General features: G+C 41.4%; 1 protein-coding gene across 1 annotated transcript; it reads right to left on the bottom strand.

The window, feature by feature from the left end:
• Nucleotides 1–1,980: 1,980 nt before the first annotated feature.
• Nucleotides 1,981–21,576, bottom strand: mki67 (marker of proliferation Ki-67). Its single transcript, XM_064923937.1, is given in 18 exon segments — nt 1,981–5,624; nt 10,587–10,702; nt 10,798–10,879; nt 11,775–11,880; nt 12,341–12,377; nt 12,645–13,237; nt 13,883–14,020; nt 14,410–14,587; nt 14,746–14,861; nt 14,966–15,575; nt 15,578–15,856; nt 15,951–16,189; nt 16,820–17,618; nt 17,762–17,834; nt 18,014–18,129; nt 19,558–19,639; nt 20,774–20,879; nt 21,376–21,576. Coding segments are annotated over 17 exon segments (7,035 nt in total). The 5' UTR covers nt 20,863–20,879; nt 21,376–21,576; the 3' UTR covers nt 1,981–2,242.
• Nucleotides 21,577–25,339: the final 3,763 nt, after the last annotated feature.

Here is a 25,339-nt window from a genome sequence, read left to right as displayed (position 1 = left end):
CATATTGACTGACCTTAAAGTAACGATGGACTGTTGTTTCTCTTTGCTTATTTGAGCTGTTCTTGCCATAATATGGAGTTGGACTTTTTTGGCTATCATCTGTATACCCCCTTTTTTGGTTACAACATGATTCCTTGTTATTTCATAGTTTTGATGTCTTCACTATTATTATACAAAATATAAAATAGTACAAATAAAACAACCTTGAATGAGTAGGTGTTCTAAAACTTTTGACTGATAGTGTATACTACACAATATTAGTTCATTTTAGTATACTGTAAACGAAGGTACTAGGGCTTCGCCTGTACCGGAAGTTAATACTGTTGCTATGCAACCTCTTGCTAGCTTGTTAACAAATAACTAATTTTATGATTTTGGGTGTGTTCGTAAATTCAATCTGGAGTGCCAGAGTTTGCTCAGAATGTCAGACTACTCGCTCTAGCAGAGTTGGTTAGGCTGTTTTGTGTTATCCAGAGCGTTGGTGACTGTAACTGTGCTGCTGGCAACAATTTAAATACGCTTTTTTTTGTGCCTATGTTTACTGTCAATATTGACACGGGTCATATTCAACAGGTGTTGAGCGTTATTCCGCGCTATGAAATTGGAATAATCCTGAATAATCAAGTCAACACATGTTGCGTAGTTAGTTAAATAGCATATAGTTAATATAATGCCTGGCAAGTTCAATGTATTAGTAGGTAGCTAATGTTAGCAACATACAGGTACATAATGTCTCATAAGAGATAGCATATCTAATCAATTGTCAGCCAACATAACGTGTAATGTAACTTATTTTAAAAGTAATTACTTTATTACATTGCTCAACGTGTTAACATTTGCCATAACTAGTTAAAGCAATGAATTTGTATCCACTCTTTCAAATCTAAAAATTTTGTGAAGCCACGCCCATTTTCTGAAGAAATTCCATTATGGGCCCTAAAAGCACAGAAATACTGTCCACTGCCTGTATACTTCGTATTTTGGCGAATTTAGTGCGACATCCGGGAACTTTTGGTATACTAACTATATCCATACGATGACCAATAAGCATACTACATACTCATTTTTGTCACATATACAGTTAGTGCAGGTTAATACGAGTATTCAAACACAGCTTCGGTATTGGTCAATGATCATAATTATTGTATGTTTATAATGCAGCTAGAATAAACATGGAACATTTCCTACACAGCTTGTTTGCACATACTAGAAATTATAAGAGGAATACAATATCTGGCATGGTCAACATACTTTCCAGCTGAAAACTGAATCTCATCTCTTATTTCTAGATGCAGTCAGAAGTCATCTAAATCACAATGCATTTTTTTCTGCACAGTATGTGAACTTCAGAACAATTCCCTTTTTTAAATTTTACGCCGAGACAACTGACAATTACTTTATGACCAGGGGTGTCAAACACTGCTGGTTTTTGCTTTCCATTAAGACCTAACTAGACAACTAGGTGAAGGGAGTTCCTAAATAATCTGTGACCTCAATTCATCAATCAAGTACAAGTGAGGATAAATAACCTGCAGACACTCGGCCCTTCGTGGAATGAGTGACACGTACTTTACGCAGATCCCAAATGTTTAAAGCTTACAAGGCTTCTCTTTGACAGTAAAGATGACCACTTGTTTCCTCAGAGGGTCTGGGGCAGAGATGGGGAGTTTTGCACCATTTGTTCTCTTCACAGGTTCTGGAAACCATTTCATACAAGAGCTGCCTCCTTGCTTTGTGTGTGTCAAACAAAGCATTGTTATTCTTTTAAAACGGCGATGTCATTTTGGCCAAGACAACCACAATGGAAATACTTGAATAGTTTGTGAATGTTTCCTCACTAATCTGAATGAATAATGTATGGGGATAACCTCCATGCATGTGGTATTGTATGTGTTGGAGTTAAATCAAAGACAAATATAAAAATGTACAGTACCAGAACCTACTCAATAATGCTACAGCATAATAAGAAATTCTGACAACTTAATTTTTTGATTTTTAATATGAATAATTTCCCAAACTATTTTCAGTCTAAATACAAATTCTTTAAAAATGTAAAAAAATATTCAGAGAATGTAGCAAAACTAACCACAATTAAGACCAAAAATCAGAATAATATTGTAAAGCACTGGCCTTCAATTATACATCTGTAACACCAGGAAAGTACAAAAAAAAAATAAGTTGAGCATTAGCATTTCTATAACAAAGCATTAAAAACAAACAAAAATCTATGACTGCCTAAGCTCTATTTTCTTGCTGCTCTCCCTCTGCGGGGCTTACACGGCTGCTCCGACTCAGTACCTTGCTCAATGTCAATTTCCTGAGATATCGTTTTTCCTTTTGTCGCTTTACCTCTTCCTCTTGTAGCAGCCACAACTGTGGCATCGGGGATGGTCTCTCCCTCCGGGACAGCAGGAGTAGTGCTCGTGGCCTCAACGGAAGCTGCTGCAGTAGACTTTGCTGCTCGTCTTGTTTTCTTGACAGGCTCCTTTGGAACAGCTTTATCAGAGAGATCTGCCTCTTCAGTTGTCATAGATCTTGCTGCATTTCTTCCGTTTACTGGCTTTGAAATGGGGACCGTGGCTTCAGCAGCAGAGGTCTCTATGGTACTATGGCGTGCCCTTTTTGAGGGTGTTGATTGTACGGTCTCTTTGACAGCGACATAAGATCTTGCTCTTCTCCCTCGCACTGTCTTCACAACCTGCTGTTCTTCACTCCGTTCAGGCTGTTTTTCAACCTTAGTAACAGGAACAGTATCATTCCGTCTGGATGTCTTCTGTTTAGGAAGAGGGGTGACCTTGTGTGTAACTTCCAAATCAGGTTTCCAATTCACAGATTTTGAGGTCTTTTTTGAGTCTTCGTCAATGGTTTCCATGCCTTCAATAGAATTTGCCTGGTCAGAGTTAGTTTCAGAAACAGCATTTCCCTTTTTAGGGGCTTTTCCTCTTCTAACCACAGCAGTCATAACCTCGGTGTCTGTTACCTCAGCCTCCAACGGAGTGCTCTCGGCTGCAATGGTGGTTTCATCTGCAGAGACTTTGGATTTAGCTGCCCTTCTACCTCGCTTGACAGGCTCAGTTGGAACTTCCACAGTTGCTTCTGCAACAGTGGGCACCTTTGTGGAATCAGCTGCTCCTCTGCGTGCTCGCTTGGCAGGCACTTCATCCTTCACAATGGCTTTTGCCTTCCTTCTCCATCCTGGTTTGACAACCGGAGCTTCCAGCAGTTCTTCAGCATCAGCCTCTTCACGCTCTGGTCTAGCATCAACCTCAGTTTGTGCAGGAAGGTGGACCTCCTGCACTACCATGTTCTCAACTTCCACCACTTCAGGAACCTTCTGCTGCTTTGCTCTTCTTCCTCCTCTTTTAGGTTTCTCTGTAGGGGGAGCAGATGTTTCCTCCTGAGTCTTTGTGGATACTGGCGGGACGACACACTCAGGGTCCTGTTTAGTCCTTCTTCCCACTCTTTTAGGTTTCTCAACCGAATCCATGGTAGTCTGCTCCTGGAGCTCAACAGTCAGAGTCTCAACGGGGTGATCCACAACAGGCTCAACAGAAGCTTGCTTAGTCTTCCTTCCCCCTCTTTTGGGTTTCTCAACTGGCGCCACAGTAGTCTGCTCCTGGAGTTCAACAGTCAGTGACTCAACGGGGTGATCTTCAACTTGCTCTACAGAAGCCTGCTTAGTCTTTCTTCCCCCTCTTTTGGGTTTCTCAACTGGGGCCACAGTAGTCTGCTCCTGGGCTTCAACTTCAACAGTCAGAGACGCAACAGGGTGTTCCTCAACAGGCTCAACTTTCTCTACAGAAGCCTGCTTAGTCTTTCTTCCCCCTCTTTTGGGTTTCTCAACTGGCGCCACAGTAGTCTGCTCCTGGAGTTCAACAGTCAGAGACTCAACGAGGCGATCTTCAACTTGCTCTACAGAAGCCTGCTTAGTCTTCCTTCCCCCTCTTTTGGGTTTCTCAACTGGCGCCACAGTAGTCTGCTCCTGGAGTTCAACAGTCAGAGACTCAACGGGGTGATCTTCAACTTGCTCTACAGAAGCCTGCTTAGTCTTCCTTCCCCCTCTTTTGGGTTTCTCAACTGGAGCCACAGTGGCCTGCTCCTGGGCCACAACTTGTTCAATGGGAGTTTCAACACTCACAGACTCCACTTGATCTACAGGCTCCTGCTTAGTCTTTCTTCCTCTTTTGGGTGTTGCAAACAGGACTGAGGCCTCCACCTCTTCTGTAGGAATATCAACCGCCACAACATTTTCTTCCATTGTTTTGGCTTCTTCAGATTCCTGTTTACCTCGTTTTCCTCTTGCCTGTGGTTTCTCAACAGGAACACTAGCAGGCATCTCCTTGGCTTCCACAATCTTAATTGGAGGAATTTCAAGAACCCCCGCTTCAACTTCTTCTACTGAATCCGGTTTAGGCTTTCTTCCTCTCTCAGATCTAACAACTGGAGTCTGAGCCTCAAACGTCTCAGTGACAAGAATACTCACAGCTTCAGTGTTCTCCAACACTGTTTCAACTTGTTCTACAGAAGCCTGTTTGGCCTTTCTTCCTCTTCTGGGTTTCTCCACAGGGACATCAGAAGTTGGCTGCTGGTCCTCAATTGGAGGAATTTCAGCACTCTCACTTTCAACAGCGTTCTCCTGCACTGATTCAACTCTCTCTACAGAAGCCTGTTTGGCCTTTCTTCCTCTCTTGAGCCTTTCAGCAGGAACTGGGTCAGCTGCCATTTTCTCCTGGACATCCACAGAGTCCATAGTTTCTGCTAGTGCCTCAACGCTACTGGTTTCATTACGCCTTGCCGATCTCCCTCTAGCAGGTGGTGGCACAATCCCCTCAGTTTTCTTTCCTCTACCTTTTACTGGAACAGAAGGCTCTTCACTGTCATAATGTGCCATCTCCACTGCCTCAGCAGGTGCCGCAACGGGCTCAACAAGAGGAGCAGGTTGGTCTTCCTCCACTGCCTCAGCAGGTGCAGCAACGGGCTCAACAAGAGGAGCAGGTTGGTCTTCCTCCACTGCCTCAGCAGGTGCAGCAACGGGCTCAGCAAGAGGAGCAGGTTGTTTTTCATCCACTGCCTCAGCAGGTGCAGAAGCTGGCTCTTCTACCTCCTGCACTGCCTCAGTAAGAGGAGCAGGTTGCTTTTCCTCCACTGCCTCAGCAGGTGCAGCAACAGGCTCAGCAAGAGGAGCAGGTTGTTCTTCATCCACTGCCTCAGCAGGTACAGAAGCTGGCTCTTCTACCTCCTGCACTGCCTCAGCAGGTACAGAAGCTGGCTCTTCTACCTCCTGCACTGCCTCAGCAGGTACAGAAGCTGGCTCTTCTACCTCCTGCACTGCCTCAACAAGAGGAGCAGGTTGTTCTTCCTCCACTGTCTCAGCAGGTGCAGAAACGGTCTCTACCTCCTCCACTGCCTCAGCAAGAGCAGCAGCAAGCTCTTCCACTGCCTCGGTTGTCATGGCATCAGGAATCTCTTGGGCGTCACCAGAAATTTCTTCAACAGGTGGAGCGACATGCTCGGGGGTCTTCACAACATCTAAGCTTACTTTCTGAAGAGCCTTAGGCCCTCTTGGAGTGTTCTGTTTAGAAGATCTATTTCTCTTTGGAGTGGGTGCTTGAGGGTATTCAAACCTGAAAAGGAAAATATCAAATTAAAATGTTAACAGTACACCATTAAACCTATGGATCCAAGTATGGTTTAACATGACAAATAATTGTTCAATTATGACATGCTGTCCATCACATTTTAAAACAGACTATAAGCTAACTAAACTAGAGCCTGACTGATTTTTAAATCGGTGGACCGATATAATAAAAATTTAAAAAACGGACGATAGCAGCCTTTTACGGATGTATTTGCATCAGTGTTTAATCCACCGAAAAGGGCCGAGATAAGGTGCAGAGAAAACATTGAGGAAAAATAGACTTTATTTGCATTTCATTAGTCCTTTAGCGAAGCTCGTGAAATCAGATGTCATATTCAATCAGTAGGGAACCATCAGTTGTAGGCCTTCAGATATTTTTGTAGAAATTAAAATGAAATGTCATTTGTATTTCATCTTTACAATAATTGGAATCATTTTCTGATTCCATGCCTTCAGTTTGTGTTGTAAAGAGCAGTGTTAATACTGAATAGAGAAAATGATCAAAATCAGGATTCTCTTTGGTGGTCTCTGGGTAGAAAAATTGAGCTAGCTCAGCCAGCCATTGGCTAGGCCTTCAGAAGCTGGACAGAAGGCTTCTGGCATTCAACTGTATTAGAGCAGAATGAGTAACAGTGGAATGACCCAATCACATTGACAGGACTCGACAAGAGAAAATAATCAGTGTCACAAGCAGTAGTTTGCTCACACTAGTAACGTTCACTAGCTTTTGTTGTAGTGTGACAAAATAGCTGCAGCAGCTGTTGTTGCAGCAGATGTTTTTGCTAATTTGCTAACCTTTAAGATTTACTTTCATACTATGTTTACAACTGATTATCTGATGAGTGGCACTGTTTTGTTGCAGCTCACTTGCTGTTAGCCATCACTGAAAACAATGACTGAAACATTGTTACATGTAAAACTTTAGATCCTTTGTCAGTGTGATAGACATGAAAGGTAATAGCTGTTTTTTTTATTTGACATAAAATGGTTGTGCTGTTGTAATGGTACGATTTCATGGGGCCTACAGGAGTAAATGGGCTGCTTATTCTTTAGCATTATTTGATGCTGTGTTTAACGGCTGTCGCCTGTATCAGCAGTGTCTGACCAGAATTGGCTCTCCATCAGTGCCATGGAGTGCACAGGTATTACGGTCCCTGTCCTTTCAGCACAGTGAGCCCGTCACCTTTGATGTGACACTTGTCGCCATTGTTGATAGTGTTGTTGGCTACGTGTCCATGCCGGTTCCGTCTGTGCGGCAGCCCGAACCGCAGCCAGACCCGTTTAATTAATAATGTCAAAAAGTATTGATTAAAGATGTCGAGCGCATTAGGTGATGCTTCGTTCAGTTATTTTGTAGATTTGTTTGATACGCATTAGAAGATTTGATGCCTCTGAATGCCAAGTTTCTAAAGGCAGTTTGCCACCGCATTCATTTATGTACATAAACCATGGATTGCTGATGCTGTGTATTGGCCGAAAAAAAGTGGTCTTTTTGTAGGCACTAACTCAGTCATGTTTCGTTGGACAAAGCAGATGGGGAAAATGGCGTTAATATACTTTTTGTTGTATGAGATAATCAGCTAACGTCACTGTGAATGTATGTAATAAAGTACATAAAGGCTTCATAAAAAGGTCATGTTAACTGACTGCTATCATCTCATAGGAAAAAATGTTGAAGACCACCTAAGCCAGTGATGGAAAAATAGAGTTTTGTTTATTCTAAAACCCTATATACACATTCCCAATAGCGATGACTGAACAAACCAGAAGCTCTATTGAGGCTTTCAAGTCAACGGTCGGCCATATTGGTACTCCCCAGTAGGAGCAGTTCTCCATAGGAATTCATGAAATTCTACAGTATTTCAGACGGTTCAAGGAACAAATGAGTAAAAAGTAGGTGGGGACAGTAACATTAGTAATGTCTAAAAATTTTTACTTTAAGGAAAATATTTACCACCCCTCGACTTATTCCACATTGTGTCACAGCATGAATTTAAAAATAGATTTCCCCCTCCCACTGGCCTACACACAATACCCCATGTCAAAGTGGAATTGTGTTTAGACATTTTTAGCAAATTCATTAAAAATTAAAATCAATAAATGGTCAACCACTTTGATATGGCAAAAGTTCAGGAGTAAAAGTCACAATAAATTGCAAGTACTGTGTACAATAATATTGTTAAACATTTTTTAAATGGGTACCCCCATCTCTGCACCCCACACAAAACTATCTGTAAGATCCCTCAGTCAAGCAGGGAATTTCAAACAGATTCAACCAAAGATGGGGGGGGGGTTTCCAATGCCACAAAGGGCACCTATTGGTAGAGAGGAAATATATATATATTTTTTTAAAGCACCCAGTCACTACAAAGACGTTCTTCCTAACTCCCTTGCCAGGGATTTCACCACGAGGCCAATAGTGACTTTAAAACAACGGCTGTGAAGGGAGACAACTGAAAACAGATCAACACCAGTTACTCCAGAATACTAACCTAATTGAAAGTGAAAAGGAAGCATGTAGATAATAAAATATATGAATCCTGTTTGCAACAAGACACTAAAGGAATAGTGCAAAAAAATGTGGCTAAGCAATAAACTTTTTGACCTGAACAAAGTGTTATTGCATTTGCCCCAAACATACAACACGCTCCATATTTTCAAGCATTGTGGTGACTGCATCATGCTATGGGTATGCTTGTAATCATTAAGGACGTGAGTTTCAGGATAAAAAAAGAAACGGAACTAAGCACAGGCAAAATCCTAAAGGAAAACCTGGTTCAGTCAGCTTTCCACCAGACACTGGAGATTAATTCATCTTTCAGCAGGACCATAACCTAAAACAAGACTGAAGCTACACTGGAGTTGCTAACCAAGAAGATGTTGAATGTTCCTGAGTGGCAGAATAATGGTTTTGACTTAAATCTGCTTGAAAATTTATGTCAAGACCTGAAAATGGTCGTCAAGCAATTATCAACAACCAATTTGACAGAGCTTGAAGAAATTGAAAGAATGGGGAAATGTTGGCAAATCCAGGTGGTAAGCTCTTCGAGACTTACCCAGAAAGACTCACTGGTGTAATCGCTGCCAAAAGTTGATTCAACATGTATTGAGGGCTTGAATACATTTCTAATCAAGATTTTTTAACTATAATGAAAAATAAAACCAATCTTAGAGCGTTTGTACGGTGTAGATTGTTGACTGAAAACGACAATGAAATCACATTTAATCCCACTTTATAACAACAAAATGTGGAAAAAGTCAAGGGGTGTGAATACTTTCTGAAGGCACCATATATTTATTCTTAGTTGTGTTTAGCTCACTATTTTAAAGTAGTCATTAAAAAGTGTCTAATAGAATAAATGTGGCAAACAAGACACATTAATAAATGCATTTCTATAGCTTCTAAAATATATATATATATTTTTTTGTGGTGGGGAGTACCCTAACCCTTACAATTTTACATTTCAACTTCAATGGGGTAAGCAAGGAGCGTTCACTGAGGCAACGCTTGGGGCGAAAGGCAGCAATATGCCAGCAGCCAATTTTGTGAGTTCTGTTTTTCATTTTAAGTGACAACTACCAGAATTCAGTGACCACAGCTCTTCAATTGATGACAACATAGTTACCGTAAATACCAATACGTGTCCCGTGTCATTTTCCAGCAGGCCAGCACGAGGCAGCCATCTTCAGAGGCACATTTTGCTGCAATCAGTACAGTTTATCCTCATTTCACTAGAGCAACAGTTTTTCCATAAACATATCTTGTCATTCTGGTGCTCATAAATTTTGTTGCTTACATTTAATGTTCTTTAATCAAATTTAGGAAATACAGAAAATGCTTTTCTATAGTAATATTTTTGCAGGGCCTACCTATCACTTTAGCGGGATCATTTTCATCAGCGCTGAATCCATAGCGCAACAGAAAATATTCATATGATCACAAGTGCAATATTGTGAAACACAGCTTAGCCTTTTGTTAATCACCCTGTCGTCTCAGATTTTGAAATTACACTTTACAGCAAAAGCAATCCAAGCGTTTGTGTAAGTTTATCGATAGCATCAGGAAGCTTGGTCACCAAAATCAGAGAAGCAACCAAATTAACCGTTTACCTTTGATCTTCAGATGTTTTCACTCACGAGACTCCCAGTTACACAGCAAATGTTCCTTAAAGATTATTTTTATACCCAAAATACTGACGTTTGTTTGTCATGTTATGTTCAGAAATCCACAGGAAAGCGGTCATGACAACGCAGATGGAAATTCCAAAAGTGTCCACAGAAACATGCCAAACGGTTTTTAAAATAATCATTCCTCAGGTAGTTTTTAAAATATATATTCGATAATATATCAACCGAGTGTGTTGCTTTTTCCATAACAGCGGGAGGAACAATGGTGGCTTTACTCAATTGCGCACAAACTCACTGAGAGCCCCCACCTCTCCACTTATGCAATGTGATCCTTCACGCTCATTTTTCAAAATAAAAGCCTGAAACTATGTCTAAAGACTGTTGACACCATCGGGAAGCCACAGACTAAGGAATCTGGTTAATATCCCTTCTAAATGGAGCAATGGGAGGCTATGGAACATGGAGTTTTCAAAATAGAAGCCAATTCCTGGTTTGATTTTTCTCAGGGTTTCGCCTGCAATATCAGTTCTTTTATACTCAGACAATATTTTGACCGTTTTGGAAACTTTAAGAGTGTTTTCTATCATAATCGGTCAATTATATGCATATTCTAGCATCTGGTCCTGAGAAATAGGCCATTTACTTTGGGAACGTTATTTTTCCAAACATAAAAATAGTGCCCCCTAGCTTCAAGAGGTTATTAACAGTGAATATTTACATTAAAATCAGATCAAAAATCCCATATCAGTCAGGCTCTAGACTAAACACATTAAATAAATTCTTATTCGCTGACTTATAAACCCACATAAGATGCACAAACCTGAAAGAACGGTCAATAATTGTGATTAGATCTCCATGTTTCAAATGTTCAGACTGCTGCAAAACCTCTCCATTGACACGGGTCGGGTTCGTTGAACTCAAATTAGTTAAAATAACCTGCAAGAGAAGGGGAAAAAAGTATCTTACAATACTTGCTCTACAGTAACTGACTTATTGAAGGCAGCAATTATATTGGCCGACTCTGCAATTACCTCGTTATTTTCATTCAACTCAATCCTGCAATGCTCCTTGGATACTTCGGGAAGTTTAACGCAAATGTCGCAGTCAGGTTTCCTAAGAGACAATAATAAATATTCTTTAGAAAGGTTGTCAACATTTCCTGATTTCATTGTATACCAGTCATCAGCTCTGCAAATATATGATTGTCACATGTTTAAACATCCTTATTTAAACTGTTTAAGGCATTTAAGTTGTATTTCATGGTTTATCTTTATCCCCATAAGCTGTTACTCCAGCAACAGCTACAATTGCTGGGGTTCACACAGCACACATATGGAAACAAAAAGTTCAGTTGAATACATGCTAAATGTGTGGCAATTTATAAACAAAAGCAGGCTAAATCCAATCCATAATTAATTCTCAGTGGATAAGGCTGAATGGATCTCTAGGGTCTGTGGTGACATGTCTTGAAACGTTTCGAAAAGCTGTAATAGTGAACAAAGCTAAACAACCAAAGACAGCAGTAGAAGGGCCGTCTCGTCACAAATTTAAAAAGTGACCCCAAGTAGGGATTGGCAAAAACATTAAGAAATCTAAGATGTGTCAAATAAATGCTCTGGGCTCAAGCTATGCATTTGGTTTGCTAACTTGCTAGATGTCAAGATTAAGCGAATGTCTCTGCTGTAATCAAGAAGCTTGATTGGCTAGCAAGTAAACAAACCAAATGCATAGCTGGAGCCCTGGGCTGGATATAATTTGACACATTTCAGATGACATTTTTTCTTCCTCCCGGTATTGTAAATCAACCTCTTGGTATTTCAAAATATAATGTACACCGGGGTTTCGCCCTAGCTCAGCACCAAGTAAAAACCACGTTCCATACATGCAGCATAAGTAGACTCATACAATTATCAGTACCATACAAAACTATGAATATATTACATTTAGATAATGGCACTCACTGCTATGGCATTTCACACGTTGACAGATTTGAATAGCTTAAGCTCACCTTCCAAATAAGCATGATGCAGTCAGAGGAAACGCAGTCCCATCTCCGCCACTCCTTTTGATTACAACTATTTTCCCGTACAGGGGCATTTTGAATTCAACGTTACCTAAATAAAAAATAAAATGTTAGGACATTGAGCAATCATGTGACTCAATGATTCTAGCTACTGGCACAAGCTAGCTAGGGGAGCCAAGTTGTTACGATTCGCAAAAAGAACAGCAACCAATAACCTGTGTGCAAACTGGTTAGTACTGCCTAGCAAGATTAAGTTGAGTGATTGCAATGCCTCTTGATAGTAGTAAACTACTCGTAGGTTACATGAGTTAAGAATTGAATCGCCAACCAATATGCATTGCTGCATTGAACACACATGCCACTGTGCTTACCAACCGAGCCAGCCAAGTAACAATGCTCTTCCGTGTAAACTAACTACCGGTAGCAGAATAAGCAGAGCGTCAAACACCAATGTAGAATTGCTATTCAAACATTGATGTGGACTGACGGGCGAAGCTAACTTGTCACTCTGCGGATTGTGAATGCTTTATGTTAGCAAGCAGATATGTTACCTGAGAGGCATTTAGGAGAAACAGCGTCGCCGTGAATCTGAAAATGAAACGAAGACCCTTTTAATTAAAAAGCAGATACAGTTGAAATATTCAGAACCTATTATAGTAGTCATGGGATAAGATGAAATAAACCATTCAACAGCTAATAAACATAAAAGGCAATTAAGTTATGCCAAAGACTTTTTGGTATGTAAACTTACCATTACACCAAACATCAAATCAAATTACCAACCCTTATACATCTGTGTAATAAAAAGAGAACAATGGCGCTGAAACTACACACAAATAGCCATGTTGCCTTTACCTCTTTTGTCTCGCTGTGGACGTTGTCATCTTGGACTTTACCAGACATCTCTTCAACTGTTTCAGCGATTTGTTTGGGGGTGGTCAGGAGTTCCTTTACACCAACTAAGCTTACTTCCTGAGAAGCCTTAGGCCCTCTTGGAGTTGTCATCAGTTTTCCTCTGAGGTCTTCAATGGGTTGCACCTTCTGTCTTGGGGTCTTCATGATCCTCTTCACACCAGTGAGACATTCGAGTTGTTCAAGTTTCTGTTTGGGAGTTGTCATCAGTTTTCCTCTGAGGTCTTCAATGGGTTGCACCTTCTGTCTTGGGGTCTTCATGATCCTCTTCACTCCAGTGAGACACTCGGGTTGTTCGGGTTTCTTCTGTTTGGGAGTGGAAATAGATTTTTTTGATTCTGGCCGCTGTTCTTCCTCCAATTCCTCTGAAGACCTCTCTAAGGCAAGAATCTCATTTTGTGTAGTACGGCAGTCATCAGCTTCCTCCGTGATGAAACTGGATTCTTGACCATCCCGAAGGAGTCTTGTGACTGCATCGCTGTTGTATGCGCCCCGTTTAGCAGTAGAAACAACAAGTGGAGACACCACCATTTCCCCTGTGAAGATAAGATATGTTTAGTGTCAACTGATTTCAGCATGATATAGCTAACACATGAGTAAATGGATACAAAGTATATTGAAAGCAGGTGCTTCCACACAGGTGTGGTTCCTGAGTTAATTAAGCAATTATCATCATGTAGGGCAGGGCAACTTCAGACCCCGAGGGCCTGATTGATGTCACACTTTCTCCATCCCTAGCAAACAGCTGATTAATCAAATTGCATTCTAAACTGAAGATCATGATTAAGTGATTATTGGAGTCAGGTGTGTTAGCTGGGGCATTACTGTAACATCAATCAGGCTCCTCTAGGACTGGAATTACCAACACTTGTATAAGAATGCTGGGCAGGCCATTATTTCGGCTACGCCCCCATAGCATTACAATGCTCCCCATCCACAGCGCACTGAAGTGGTCACTGAATAGTTTGATGAGCATAAAAACATAATATAGTGTACAATTCAGAAAAAGTCCCCCACACCAGATTCTTCATCATTCATACTCATCTTGACATGATCATAGGGAGAATCTCAATTGCATACTTTTTGTGTCCTCTCGCCTCTTCTCAAAACCCATTGGAGAAGGTCAGAGGGGAGGGACAAGGAGTATGCAATTGAGCCCACACCCCCCAAAAATCACTTACCAGTCTCCTCTGGGGTATTCATCACTGATGATTCAATCATAGATGTAGACTGGGCTCTCAGGGGGGTCTTGAGGGCACTCTGCACATTGACCACAGACTTCCTTTGCCTAGCAGGGGTCTTGAAAATGTCTGCAATGCCTGAAACCACAAACAAAACCAGGTTGCTTTACTTGAGAACAATATGACAATGTAACAAGTCCTTTATATACAATGGATGAGTTCATAAATTCACCCTGGCAATCTATGGCGAATTCTGAGCACCCTGGTTTGAGTTCCAGAGCTAAAAATTTAAATTAAAACAATTAAGACAGCTTTCTTAGCGCATGTTTATGTATACCTATTAAATTGTTGCCAGTAACAGAGTAAGTCACTAACCCTCTTCATAACAAACACTCATCGGCTCTACTCTCTAGGGCAAGTAAAAAGTTCAGAGTGAGGCATTCTCTTACAATACAGCATATTTACCAACACCCCATATGAAAAACATATGCACATGGAACAGTGGGATTAGGAAATAGACCAATTACCTGACAAATCCTCATCCATTCTCATGTTCTTTTTTAGCACAGCAATGTTGTGGACAAGCTTTGGGGCGGCCCCACTTGGCTGAATGGCTTTCAGCCTGTGAGCTTTGCCCACAACAATGGTCACAGGTGAATCTGCATGACCAGTGCTGACATGTCCTAGGAGTTTCCTCACAGGTGTCTGTAACAGAACAAACATCAACAAGTTAGGTAATGTAGCCATAGAAAAACAAAATCAAGACTACCATTGACGTCAATTTAACAACAAGCTTCAATTTGCTACACTAGACAAATTTCATAAAGTGCAGTCATGGAGGGCAAAATACTATCGAAACATACCTTCGGTTTTGGTACAACAGTCTTCGTCTTAGTCACTCGGGTGATTTTCTTGGTTGGGATAACAGCTTGGGTCTTGGTCTGGCCAAACTTCACAATGTCAGCCCAGGAATTCACAACTTGAAACAAAGGAAATTAAACACTTAGATTGCAATCAAAATACAAAATCAACAAAAAAAAGTTACTGAATCCCAAATAGGAAATAAAGTAAATGGATGCATACCTTTCATAGATGCCCGAGAAACACCACTTCTTCTACGGATGACTTGAAGGGAATTTTTCATTGCGCTTTTCTGTGTCGTCTTCGAGGTAGACGACATTGTCGTTCGCCTCAAGGGAACACGAGGCGTTACAGTGACAGACGGCTGTAGAACAGAGTCCTGGTCTGCGGTGGGTGAAGGGGTGCTGACGAGGGACACTGAGAACCGGCCTTGAATGGTGGGTGTCGTGTTGGCTGATGGCAAACTTGCAGGGGTCTTGGGAGTTCCCCCAGCCTTGGGTGTTTGAGATTCATCTTTTAATGTAGACTTTCTTCGAGCAGGAGATGGAGTCTTGACAGCGGTTTTCGGGGTCTTCTCTTTACCTGGAGATGGCGTTTTAGCTTTTGTTGACTTCTTGGCAGACGAGGGAGTCTTGGCAGATGCCTTTGGCGTCTTGGCGGGCGAGGGAGTCTTGGCAGATGCCTTTGGCGTCTTGGCGGGCGAGGGAGTCTTGGCAGATGCCTTTGGCGACTTGGCGGGCGAGGGAGTCTTGGCAGATGCCTTTGGCGACTTGGCGGGCGAGGGAGTCTTGGCAGATGCCTTTGGCGACTTGGCGGGCGAGGGAGTCTTGGCAGATGCCTTTGGCGACTTGGCGGGCGAGGGAGTCTTGGCAGATGCCTTTGGCGACTTGGCGGGCGAGGAGTCTTGGCAGATGCCTTTGGCGACTTGGCGGGCGAGGGAGTCTTGGCAGATGCCTTTGGCGACTTGGCGGGCGAGGGAGTCTTGGCAGATGCCTTTGGCGACTTGGCGGGCGAGGGAGTCTTGGGAGACGCCTTCGGCGACTTCTTGGGAGATGCCTTCTTTCCTGGACTTCCTTTCACGCTAAGACTCTCTGGGGCAGATTGTTCATGCTCCTATGAAATGGAAAAATTATTTAAGTGAGAATCAGCAATATATGTGAAATGAGCAAAGTCAGCACACAAACCAACAGTATATTATTGAACTTACCTTTATCAGACCAATTGCAGACGCTCTCCTGAGGAGTGACCGTTTCATTTTGGGGGCACACAAGCTTCGCCGTCCAGGAGTGGCACCTTTGCATAGTGGGGAGTCAGGAGGAAGACGTTTATCGAACAGTTCCGGCTCCAAATGACCTCCAAATGAAACCCTTTTCCTCTTGCACAGAGGTGTTGGAAATTCAGTTTCAAGGTCTCCACTCTTCCGTTTCTTAGCAGACGACTGTTTAACTGAGTAGATGGAAATGAAAAATATTTTATTATAGTGGTCAAACACATGCAATCACAAGAGGACATGACACCTTAGGTTAAACCAGAGAACTGCCCACTCTCATTGAAGCCAGAGGTTCATGGCTGTTTGCAGTACTACAGGCATTGTTAGCAGAAAACAGGACCACTATTATAGTGAATGGAAACATTTTTTTTTTGAAGAAGAATCATGGGACCAATAGACCAGAGAACCTTGAAAAGGTTATTTAAAATTGCACACAGAAGTAGTTAAGGATAATTTAGTTGCTACCGGCGGCCTGAGGTACTCTGGTCAGCCTTGAACTTTGAGTCAGTGATTGAGAGAGGGCAGCTAGGGTGTAAAGTCACTTCCCGGGGTAGCTCAAACTGTGCATGTCTCCATGATAGCCATCTCAACAGACTTCAATGCGCTATCGAGTCTTCACATAGGAATGAATGGTGTCACATGATCAATGGCTTTGTTTATACATATATACAGACATTGGGTTAAACATAGGAATAATACAGAATGTAAATCAAATAATTGACATTGCTTAAGTTTCAAAGTAGGTTAATATGTATACGTGAAAAATGTGACAGCTATTGGGAAATAACTGGGCATTTTTTCCTCACCATTGATGGGTGTGGTCACCTCCAGCTCACAAAGCACATCCTGGGCTTGAAGCTTTCCCCCAGCAGGCCTTGGAGAGCGGGAGTGCTCGGTCTTAAGAGTACTTGGCGTGGAATTCTCAGTTAGTACGATCTGGTCTTGGTTTGAGACGAAAGCATCAGCAGGTGGTTCTACCCCAGTTATCAAAGATTTGATAGGAGTGGCTTCCCTGCTCCTCCTCCGAGTGGGGGTCGTAAGGATTTCTGCAGTCGGACACTCAGAAATCTGCTCAGCCACTTCACTAGCAGTGAACTTCTCGGGCGTTGCCAGGTGACTTTTCCTCTGAGAAACAGGGGCGGATTTTTCTTCAACAATGGTGGGTGTTATGGACTTTGAAGAACGCCTTTTACCTTTGGGAGTTTCAAGAATAGATGGAGGCAGTTGGATGAAATCTTCGACTGGCACATTCCCCTCAACAACCCGACCTTTGAGGGACTTTCGCTTCTTCTGAGCCGATTTTGGAGTCACTCCAGTGACAGGTGACACATTTTCAGTCTCCGCCTTCTTGGGTGTGGAAATGACAGACGCCCCATCCACTTTCCTGGTTGAGATAGGTTTCTGTGGGCAAAGCTTCGAAGCAGGTGTTCCAAGTGCTTTCTTTGGAGTCTTGGAATCCAGATCTTGTTTGAACATTTGGTACAGCTCACAGAAAGGGGAGCTTGGCTTGTTCTGTTCAAGACTTCCATCCTCCTTGGGTTTGACATCAGAAGTGTTGGTTCCATCTTTAGCGCTGGTATCCCTTGCTTGGGTTTCATGTAAAACCTGTGACAAAGACAGCTTGAGCAGACTTTCTAGGCAATTCATGAGGTAGATTTCCTAAATGGTGCATATAATGAATAGTAAGTCATGCTTTATTATCAAATATGCCTCAGGCTTTTACTTTTAGTGTGCAACATGCATCATACCTGAGGAGTTTCACTTTTGCTAGTGGTAGAATATCGATTTTTCTTTGGAGTGGGTGCTGGAGGGTATTCAAACCTGAAGAAAAATAATTACCAAGACCCATTATCATATAGTCTATCCATGTGCATGTTCAAAATGCCAAACACTTGTCCAATTATGACATGCTGTCCATCAAATTGGAGGAAGTCAGTAAGCAGACTAAACACATAATTGATATTCTCTGAGTGTTATAAACTGACAGAAGATGCACAAACCTGAAAGAACGGTCAATAATTGTGATTAGATCTCCATGTTTCAAACGTTCAGACTGCTGAAAAACCTCCCCATTGACACGGGTCGGGTTCGTTGAACTCAAATTAGTTAAAATAACCTGTAAGAGAAAACTGTCTTTCAATACTTGCTCTACAGACATTAAAATAAAGCGGACTTATTCAAGACAGCAATTAGTGCATTCGGAAAGCATTCAGACCCCTTGACTTGTCACATTACAGCCATATTCTAAAATTGATCACATTGGGGGGAAGAGACAATCTACACACAATAACCCATAATGACAAAGCAAGAGAGGTTAAGACATATTTTTTTTTTTTATGTATGAAATAAATGTAAAACTGAAATATCACATTTACATAAGTATTCAGACCCTATATGCAGTGCTTTGTTGAAGCACCTTTGGCAGTGATTACAGCCTTGAGTCTTCTTGGATATGACGCTACAAGCTTGGCACACCTGTATTTGGAGAGTTTTTCCTAGCCTTCTCCGCAGATCCTCTCAAGCTCTGTCAGATTGGATGTGAGCATCGCTATTATCAGGTCTCTCCAGAGATGGTCGATCAGGTTCATGTCCGGGCCATCCACTGTGTTGTCTTGGCTGTGTGCTTAGGGACGTTGTCATGTTGGAATGTGACCCTCCACCCCCAGTCCGAGGTCCTGAACGCTCTGGAGCAGGTTTTCATCAAGGATCTCTCTGTACTTTGCTCTGTTCATCTTTCTCTCAATCCCGACTCGTCTCCCAGGCACTGAATAACATCCCCACAGCAAGACGCTGCCACCACCATAGGGATGGTGTCAGGTTTCCTCCAAATGTTACACTTGGCATTCAGACCAAAGAGTTCAATCATGGCTTCATTAGACCAGAGAATCTTGTTTCAAGGTCAGAGTCCTTTAGGCAAACTAAGCAGGCTGTCCCGTGCCTTTTACTGTGGAGTGCTGCAGAGATGGTTGTCTTTCTAGAAGGTTATCTCCACAGAAGAACTCTGGAGCTCTTTCAGACTAAGCATTGGGTTCTTGGTCACCACCCTGACCAAGACCCTTCTCCACTGATTGTTCAGTTTGGCCAGCTCTAGGAAGAGTCTAGGCTGTTACAAACTTCTTCCATTTAAGAATGATTGAGGCCACTATTATTGGGGACCTTCAATGCTGCAGAAATATTTTGGTACCTTTCCCCAGATCTGTGCCTCGACACAATCCTGTCTCGGAGCTCTACGGACAATTCCTTCAACCTCAAGGCTTGGTTTTTGCGCTGTCAACTGTGGGACCTTATATAGACAGGTGTGTGCCTTTCAAAATCATATCCAAACAATTGAAATTACAACAGGTGGACCCAAGAAACATCTCAAGGATGAGCACTGGAAACAGGATGCACCTGAGCTCAATTTCGTTACAGGGTTTTTGTGTAGATCCGATCTATTTTATATTTGATCCAATTTAGAACACGGCTGTAACGTAACAAAATGTGGAAAAAGTAGAGCCATCTGAATACTTCCCAAATGCAATGTATATTGACTGACTATAGTTACCTCTTTATTTTCATTCAACTCAATCCTGCAATGCTCCTTGGAGACATGAGGAAGTTGAATGCGAATGTCGCAGTCAGGTTTCCTAAGAGACAAAAACACCATTATATTATGTAAAAAGGTTGTCTACATTTTCTGATTTCATTGCATACATAAAGATTTGGTTCTGTCAATACAACATTTGTGTTTATGGCATGTCAATTATATTTCATAACTCCATTAGTAGGGTGTCCAATCAAAAACGCATTTTTTGACCAATGGGAAAAATGATTATGATTATTATTTATTCTACCCTTGTAGGATGGCCAAAGTTAGGATTCCTAAATAAATGGAAGCCTGAGAAAGGGTAATAACGTTGGTGTTTTTTTTTAAAGTGACATTGCACCTGACAGGCTCACAAATCTGGAGGACAAACTATTTAGAGCGAAGATGGATGTCGATTTTGAGGCATGTAGTATTTCAATCTTTTAGCATATGCTTCTCAGATAAATTTTGAAAATATATATTTCAAAAAACAATCTTTGAACTACACATTTAATTCAGCTCATGTCATGCAACTTTGAAGACGACCACAAAATCCTCTAAAGTAATGAGAAATCTGCACAACTATTTCAGAGCTAGGTGCTTATTATTGGATGTATTAGGTTACCAAATCCAAATCTTATTGGATATCATGTTTAATGATATGTTAGAGAAAGATCCCACTGAAAGATTTAGAACATGAATAATCATTTATTGGTCAAATGTATTTTATAACATAAGGAAGTACAATTGTCACCCATGGGTGGACACCCTACCATAAACTGTCACTCCAGCAAAACTTATTGGGGTTAACAGCAGCAAATACAGGAACAGTCCAGTTGAGTAAATGTTAAACGTGTGGCAATTTATCAACATGGGTGTGCTAAACCCAATCCAGTTGACTTTCAGTGGATAAAGTTGAATGGGCCTCTAGGATCTGTGGTGTCATGTTTTTTTGAAACGCTGTAATACTGATCAACGACAGCAGAAGAAAGCCCGCCTCTTTACAAATTTAAAATGGCTAGACTGCAACATTGAACCACTGAGTAAAAACACGTTCCATACATGCAGCAAAAGTTGACTTTCATACATTGAACAGTACGAATTTAAAAAAAAAAAAAAACGAAATCATACTTAATGGCTCTCACTTCCATGGCATTAGACGTATTGTTGACAGAATTTGAATGCTTTTTCTCACCTTCCAAATAAGCATGATGCAGTCAGAGGAAACTCAGTCCCATCTCCGCCACTCCTTTTGATTACAACAATTTTCCCGTGCAGGGACATTTTGAATTCAACTTTACCTAAATACAAAGAAACAAACGTTAAGATATTGAGCGATCGTGTAAAATATGACTGATTCAACAATGATTCTAGTTAGCCACATTGTTCTGATTTGTAACAGCATGGCAACAATGTATTGACCAATAATCTGCCAACTGGTTACAACTGCCAAGTAAGGATACGTTTGAGGATTGCAAACGCTAGCGTCAGTCTTTGTAAATTAGTTACATTTGAGTTTAAAATTGAATCGCCAACCAACATATATTCCAACACGCATGGCACTGTGCTAACCTAGCTAGCCAACTACCCACGCGCTTCAGTGTTACCGATTTATTCATAATAAACATATTTAGCAAACTACCAACCAATGTAGAATGGCTATTTCAACACCGTTGTGAACGCGCAGGCGAAGCTAAAATGTTGTTGCCACTTTGAAACGTTCTACGCGATCTAACTTTTGGCAGGCGTTAGCTAGCTACATTTGCAAGCAATTATAAATGATTTGGTTAACGTTACCTGAGGCAGTTCAAAAATATTCTTCAAAACAGCTGGTCGTCCATAAACTACAGGATAATATTTGACCCTTTATCAAACTATAACAATGATTGATAAAATCATCAACCTTGTTTTAAAAGAATCGCCTTTACCTTCCTAAAACTGTTTCTCGTTATCTTGCCCTACCTATCTTTAGCTAATGTGTAGATGTGGACGGTTCCTTACTGCGCTTGGCAAAACGGTTAGCGTACTTCAGTGTACATGAAATCCCTCCGCACAATTCAATCTTATTAAAATACATAGTTGTGCTGTGGACTTGGTAGGTCATAAAATATATTGGATATTATATTTTGTAAAACATATACCCCGTTTTACAGATTTCAGTGTGTCAAATGTGCTTTAAAATATGAAGGACTATTTTGTTTACAAGCCCGGCGGAGGACTTCTTCGCCTTCTAACAGATAGCCATTTGAAAACGTTTGAAATTACGCGCGAAGTGTGTCCATTGGCTGAAATCCTGTTAAAGGTACACGCACAGTAGTAGGAGGCAGAGCGGATTTGTTGAAGGTGAAATAACGTTGTAAGAAATTATAGTTATATAATTAAACAATTATATAAAACTATTAATTGTTTGTCAGCAGTGTATGTTAAAAGTAAAATTCCCAGAAACAAAAAGGTACAAATATTAGTTCAGTCTTTTCGTTCCTTGAAACTGAATGGTCAATGTGAACTAATCAAAATATCAAACAAATATATTTGTGAGTATGGTAATGTTAACTTCCCTGAAGAAATACAATAATAGGATTATTGTGGAGGCAGATTAATATAATAGTTCGATTCAAAAATGTACATGCTTTGCAAGAACGATTTCCCTAATAATCATATTTACATGGACACGTCTGAAATCAGTCTACCTGATGGCACTGATAAATGCAGAACATCGACAACCAACATAACCGTTCTACCACAGCGACCATGTTATTTTTGGGAATCATATTTGATTCGGAGTATGGACATAACTAAAGTTTGTATGTGATAACTACTTCTAAGACGCATACATTCAATTGTTCCCGAACTCACTCACGCCAAAGAAAGAGTCTCGCTCGGCTCGTGCTAGTAAATGCGCAAATTACACAGAACAAAAATATAAACGACCGCAACATGTAAAGTGTTGGTCCCATGTTTCATAAACTGAAATAAATTATCGCAGAAATGTTCCACAAAAGTGTATTTTTCTCAAATGTTGTGCACAAATATGTTTACATCCCTGTTAATGAGCATTTCTCCTTTGCCAAGATAATCCATCCACCGGACAGCTGTGGTATATCAAGAAACTGATTTAACAGCATGACCATTACACAGATGCAACTTATGCTGGGGACAATAAAAGGACACTAAAATGGGCAGTTTCTTCAAACAAAACACTAAAATACCACAGGATGAGACATAATACCCATAAAAGCAATCGTTATCCCACCATACATTTTCCCATAGGGCATTTTAGAAACACTTAAAATAAGGGCTGTGTTTCGTGTAGGCTTACCGAAAGCAGTGCGATGCACTGTTGAGTGTTTAAATCCTGAGGGGCTTGTGCTGATTGTACTGAGATTATGACAGCAGGTTAAATGGCGTCCCTTGAGAAGGCAAGAACAAGAAGGTATGTCAGGAGAAGTGCAGTATTATCATAATGATACGTGTACTTGGAATGCGGAGGAGGAATGGAGGGAAAAAGAGAGGCAGAGGAGATCTAAGATAAAGAGGGAGGAAGAGGGTGAGCTTGAGTCGGTTAAAAATGGAGGAAAAAAGGGACATGGTTTGTTGAAGAAGAATGGTAGAAAGTGTAAGAAGAGTGAGCTGAAGACAGGAGGAGAAATGAAAGTGAATGAGGGAGAAGTATCGGAGGTGGTCGGTGTGGTGAAGTTCTCGGAGTCCGAGAAAGATGAGTCTGACAGTAGGAGTTTAGTTTTGGGAAAAAGGGGACTCTTGTCTTTTGGCTGATCCATTTGTGGTTTCAGGGTTGGTGAAAACAGAATTGAGTGCTGTAGAATCGGTGAGGGTCACCAGCAGGCACTCTGCGTTAAACGAATGGGGACAAGATATGTGAATAAGAAAAGGGTGCCATTAAAAGGAGTGATAACTGGGGTAGTGGTAAACTCTTTTTACCACTACCCCAGTGGGCCGACTCTTTTCTCTGTATACATCAATGATGTCGCTCTTGCTGCTGGTGATTCTCTGATCCACCTCTAAGCAGACGACACCATTCTGTATACTTCTGGCCCTTCTTAGGACACTGTGTTAACAAACCTCCAGACGAGCTTCAATGCCATACAACACTCCTTCTGTGACCTCCAACAGCTCTTAAATGCAAGCTAAACTAAATGCATGTTCTTCAACCAATTGTTGCCCACACCCGCCCGACGAGCATCACTACTCTGGATGGTTCTGACTTAGAATATGTGGACAACTACAAAAACCTAGGTGTCTGGTTAGACTGTAAACTCTCCTTCCAGACTCACATTAAGCATCTCCAAACTTAAATCTAGAATCGGCTTCATATTTCGCAAAACAAAGCCTCCTTCACTCATGCTGCCAAACATACCCTCGAAAAACTGACTATCCTGCCGATCCTTGACTTCGGCGATGCCATTTACAAAATAGCCTCCAACACTCTACTCAGCAAATTGGATGTTGTCTATCACAGTGCCATCCGTTTTTTCACCAAAGCCCCATATACTACCCACCACTGCGACCTGTATGTTCTCGTTGGCGGGCCCTCGCTTCATATTCATCGCCAAACCCACAGGCTCCAGGTCATCTATAAGTCTTTGCTAGGTAAAGCCCCGCCTTATCTCAGTTCACTGGTCACCATAGCACCACCCACCCGTAGCACACACTCCAACAGGTATATTTCACTGGTCACTGGTCACCCCCAAAGCCAACTCCTCCTTTGGCCACCTTTCCTTACAGTTCTCTGCTGCCAATGACTGGAACGAATTGCAAAAATCACTGAAGCTGGAGACTTATATCTCCCTCATTAACTTTAAGCATCAGCTGTCAGAGCAGCTTACCAATCGTTGCGCCTGTACATAGCCCATCTGTAAATAGCCCACCCAACTACCTCATCCCCATATTGTTTAACATTTTTTTGCTCCTTTGCACCCCAGTATCTCTACTTGCACATTCATCTTCTGCACATCTATCACTCCAGTGTTTAATTGCTAAATTGTAATTATTTCACTACAATGGCCTATTTATTGCCTTAGCTCCCTAATCTTAATACATTTGCACACACTGTATATAGACTTTTCTATTGTGTTATTGACTGTATGTGTAATGGCTTTCTTCCTGAGAAGGAGAGGAGGACCAAAATGCAGCGTGGTTGAAGTTCATGGTTCTTTAATAAGAGACACTTAACATGAAAAACTACAAAACAATAAACGTGGCAAAACCAAACCAGCCCTATCTAGTGCAGAAAAACACAAAGACAGGAAACAACCACCCACACATCCCAACACAAAACAGGCAACCTAAATATGTTTCCCAATCAGAGACAATGACTAACACCTGCCTCTGATTGAGAACCATATCAGGCCAAACATAGAAATAGACAAACTAGACACACAACATAGAATGCCCACCCAGCTCACGTCTTGACCAATACTAAAACAAGGAAAACACAAAATAACTATGGTCAGAACGTGACAGTATGTTTGTTTATCCCATGTGTAACTCTGTGTTGTTTGTGTCACACTGCTTTGCTCTATCTTGGCCAGGTCGCAGTTCTAAATGAGAACTTGTTCTCAACTGGCCTACCTGGTTAAATAAAGGTGAAATTAAAAAATAACTTTTAAAAAATGTAAAATTCCCGGTGTTTGTGATGCTCGTCGTTTGATGCGACGAAGACAGGGTGGCATGAGTGGCGAAACAGAAGTGTCGTTGTCTGTTCTTTTGAGTTTTGATGTTGAGTCTTTGCCCAACAAAGTCA

The sequence above is a fragment of the Oncorhynchus masou genome, chromosome 18 (genome assembly GCF_036934945.1).
Source record: "Oncorhynchus masou masou isolate Uvic2021 chromosome 18, UVic_Omas_1.1, whole genome shotgun sequence".
Lineage (NCBI taxonomy): Eukaryota > Metazoa > Chordata > Actinopteri > Salmoniformes > Salmonidae > Oncorhynchus > Oncorhynchus masou.
This window is presented reverse-complemented; position numbering and strand designations above follow the sequence as displayed.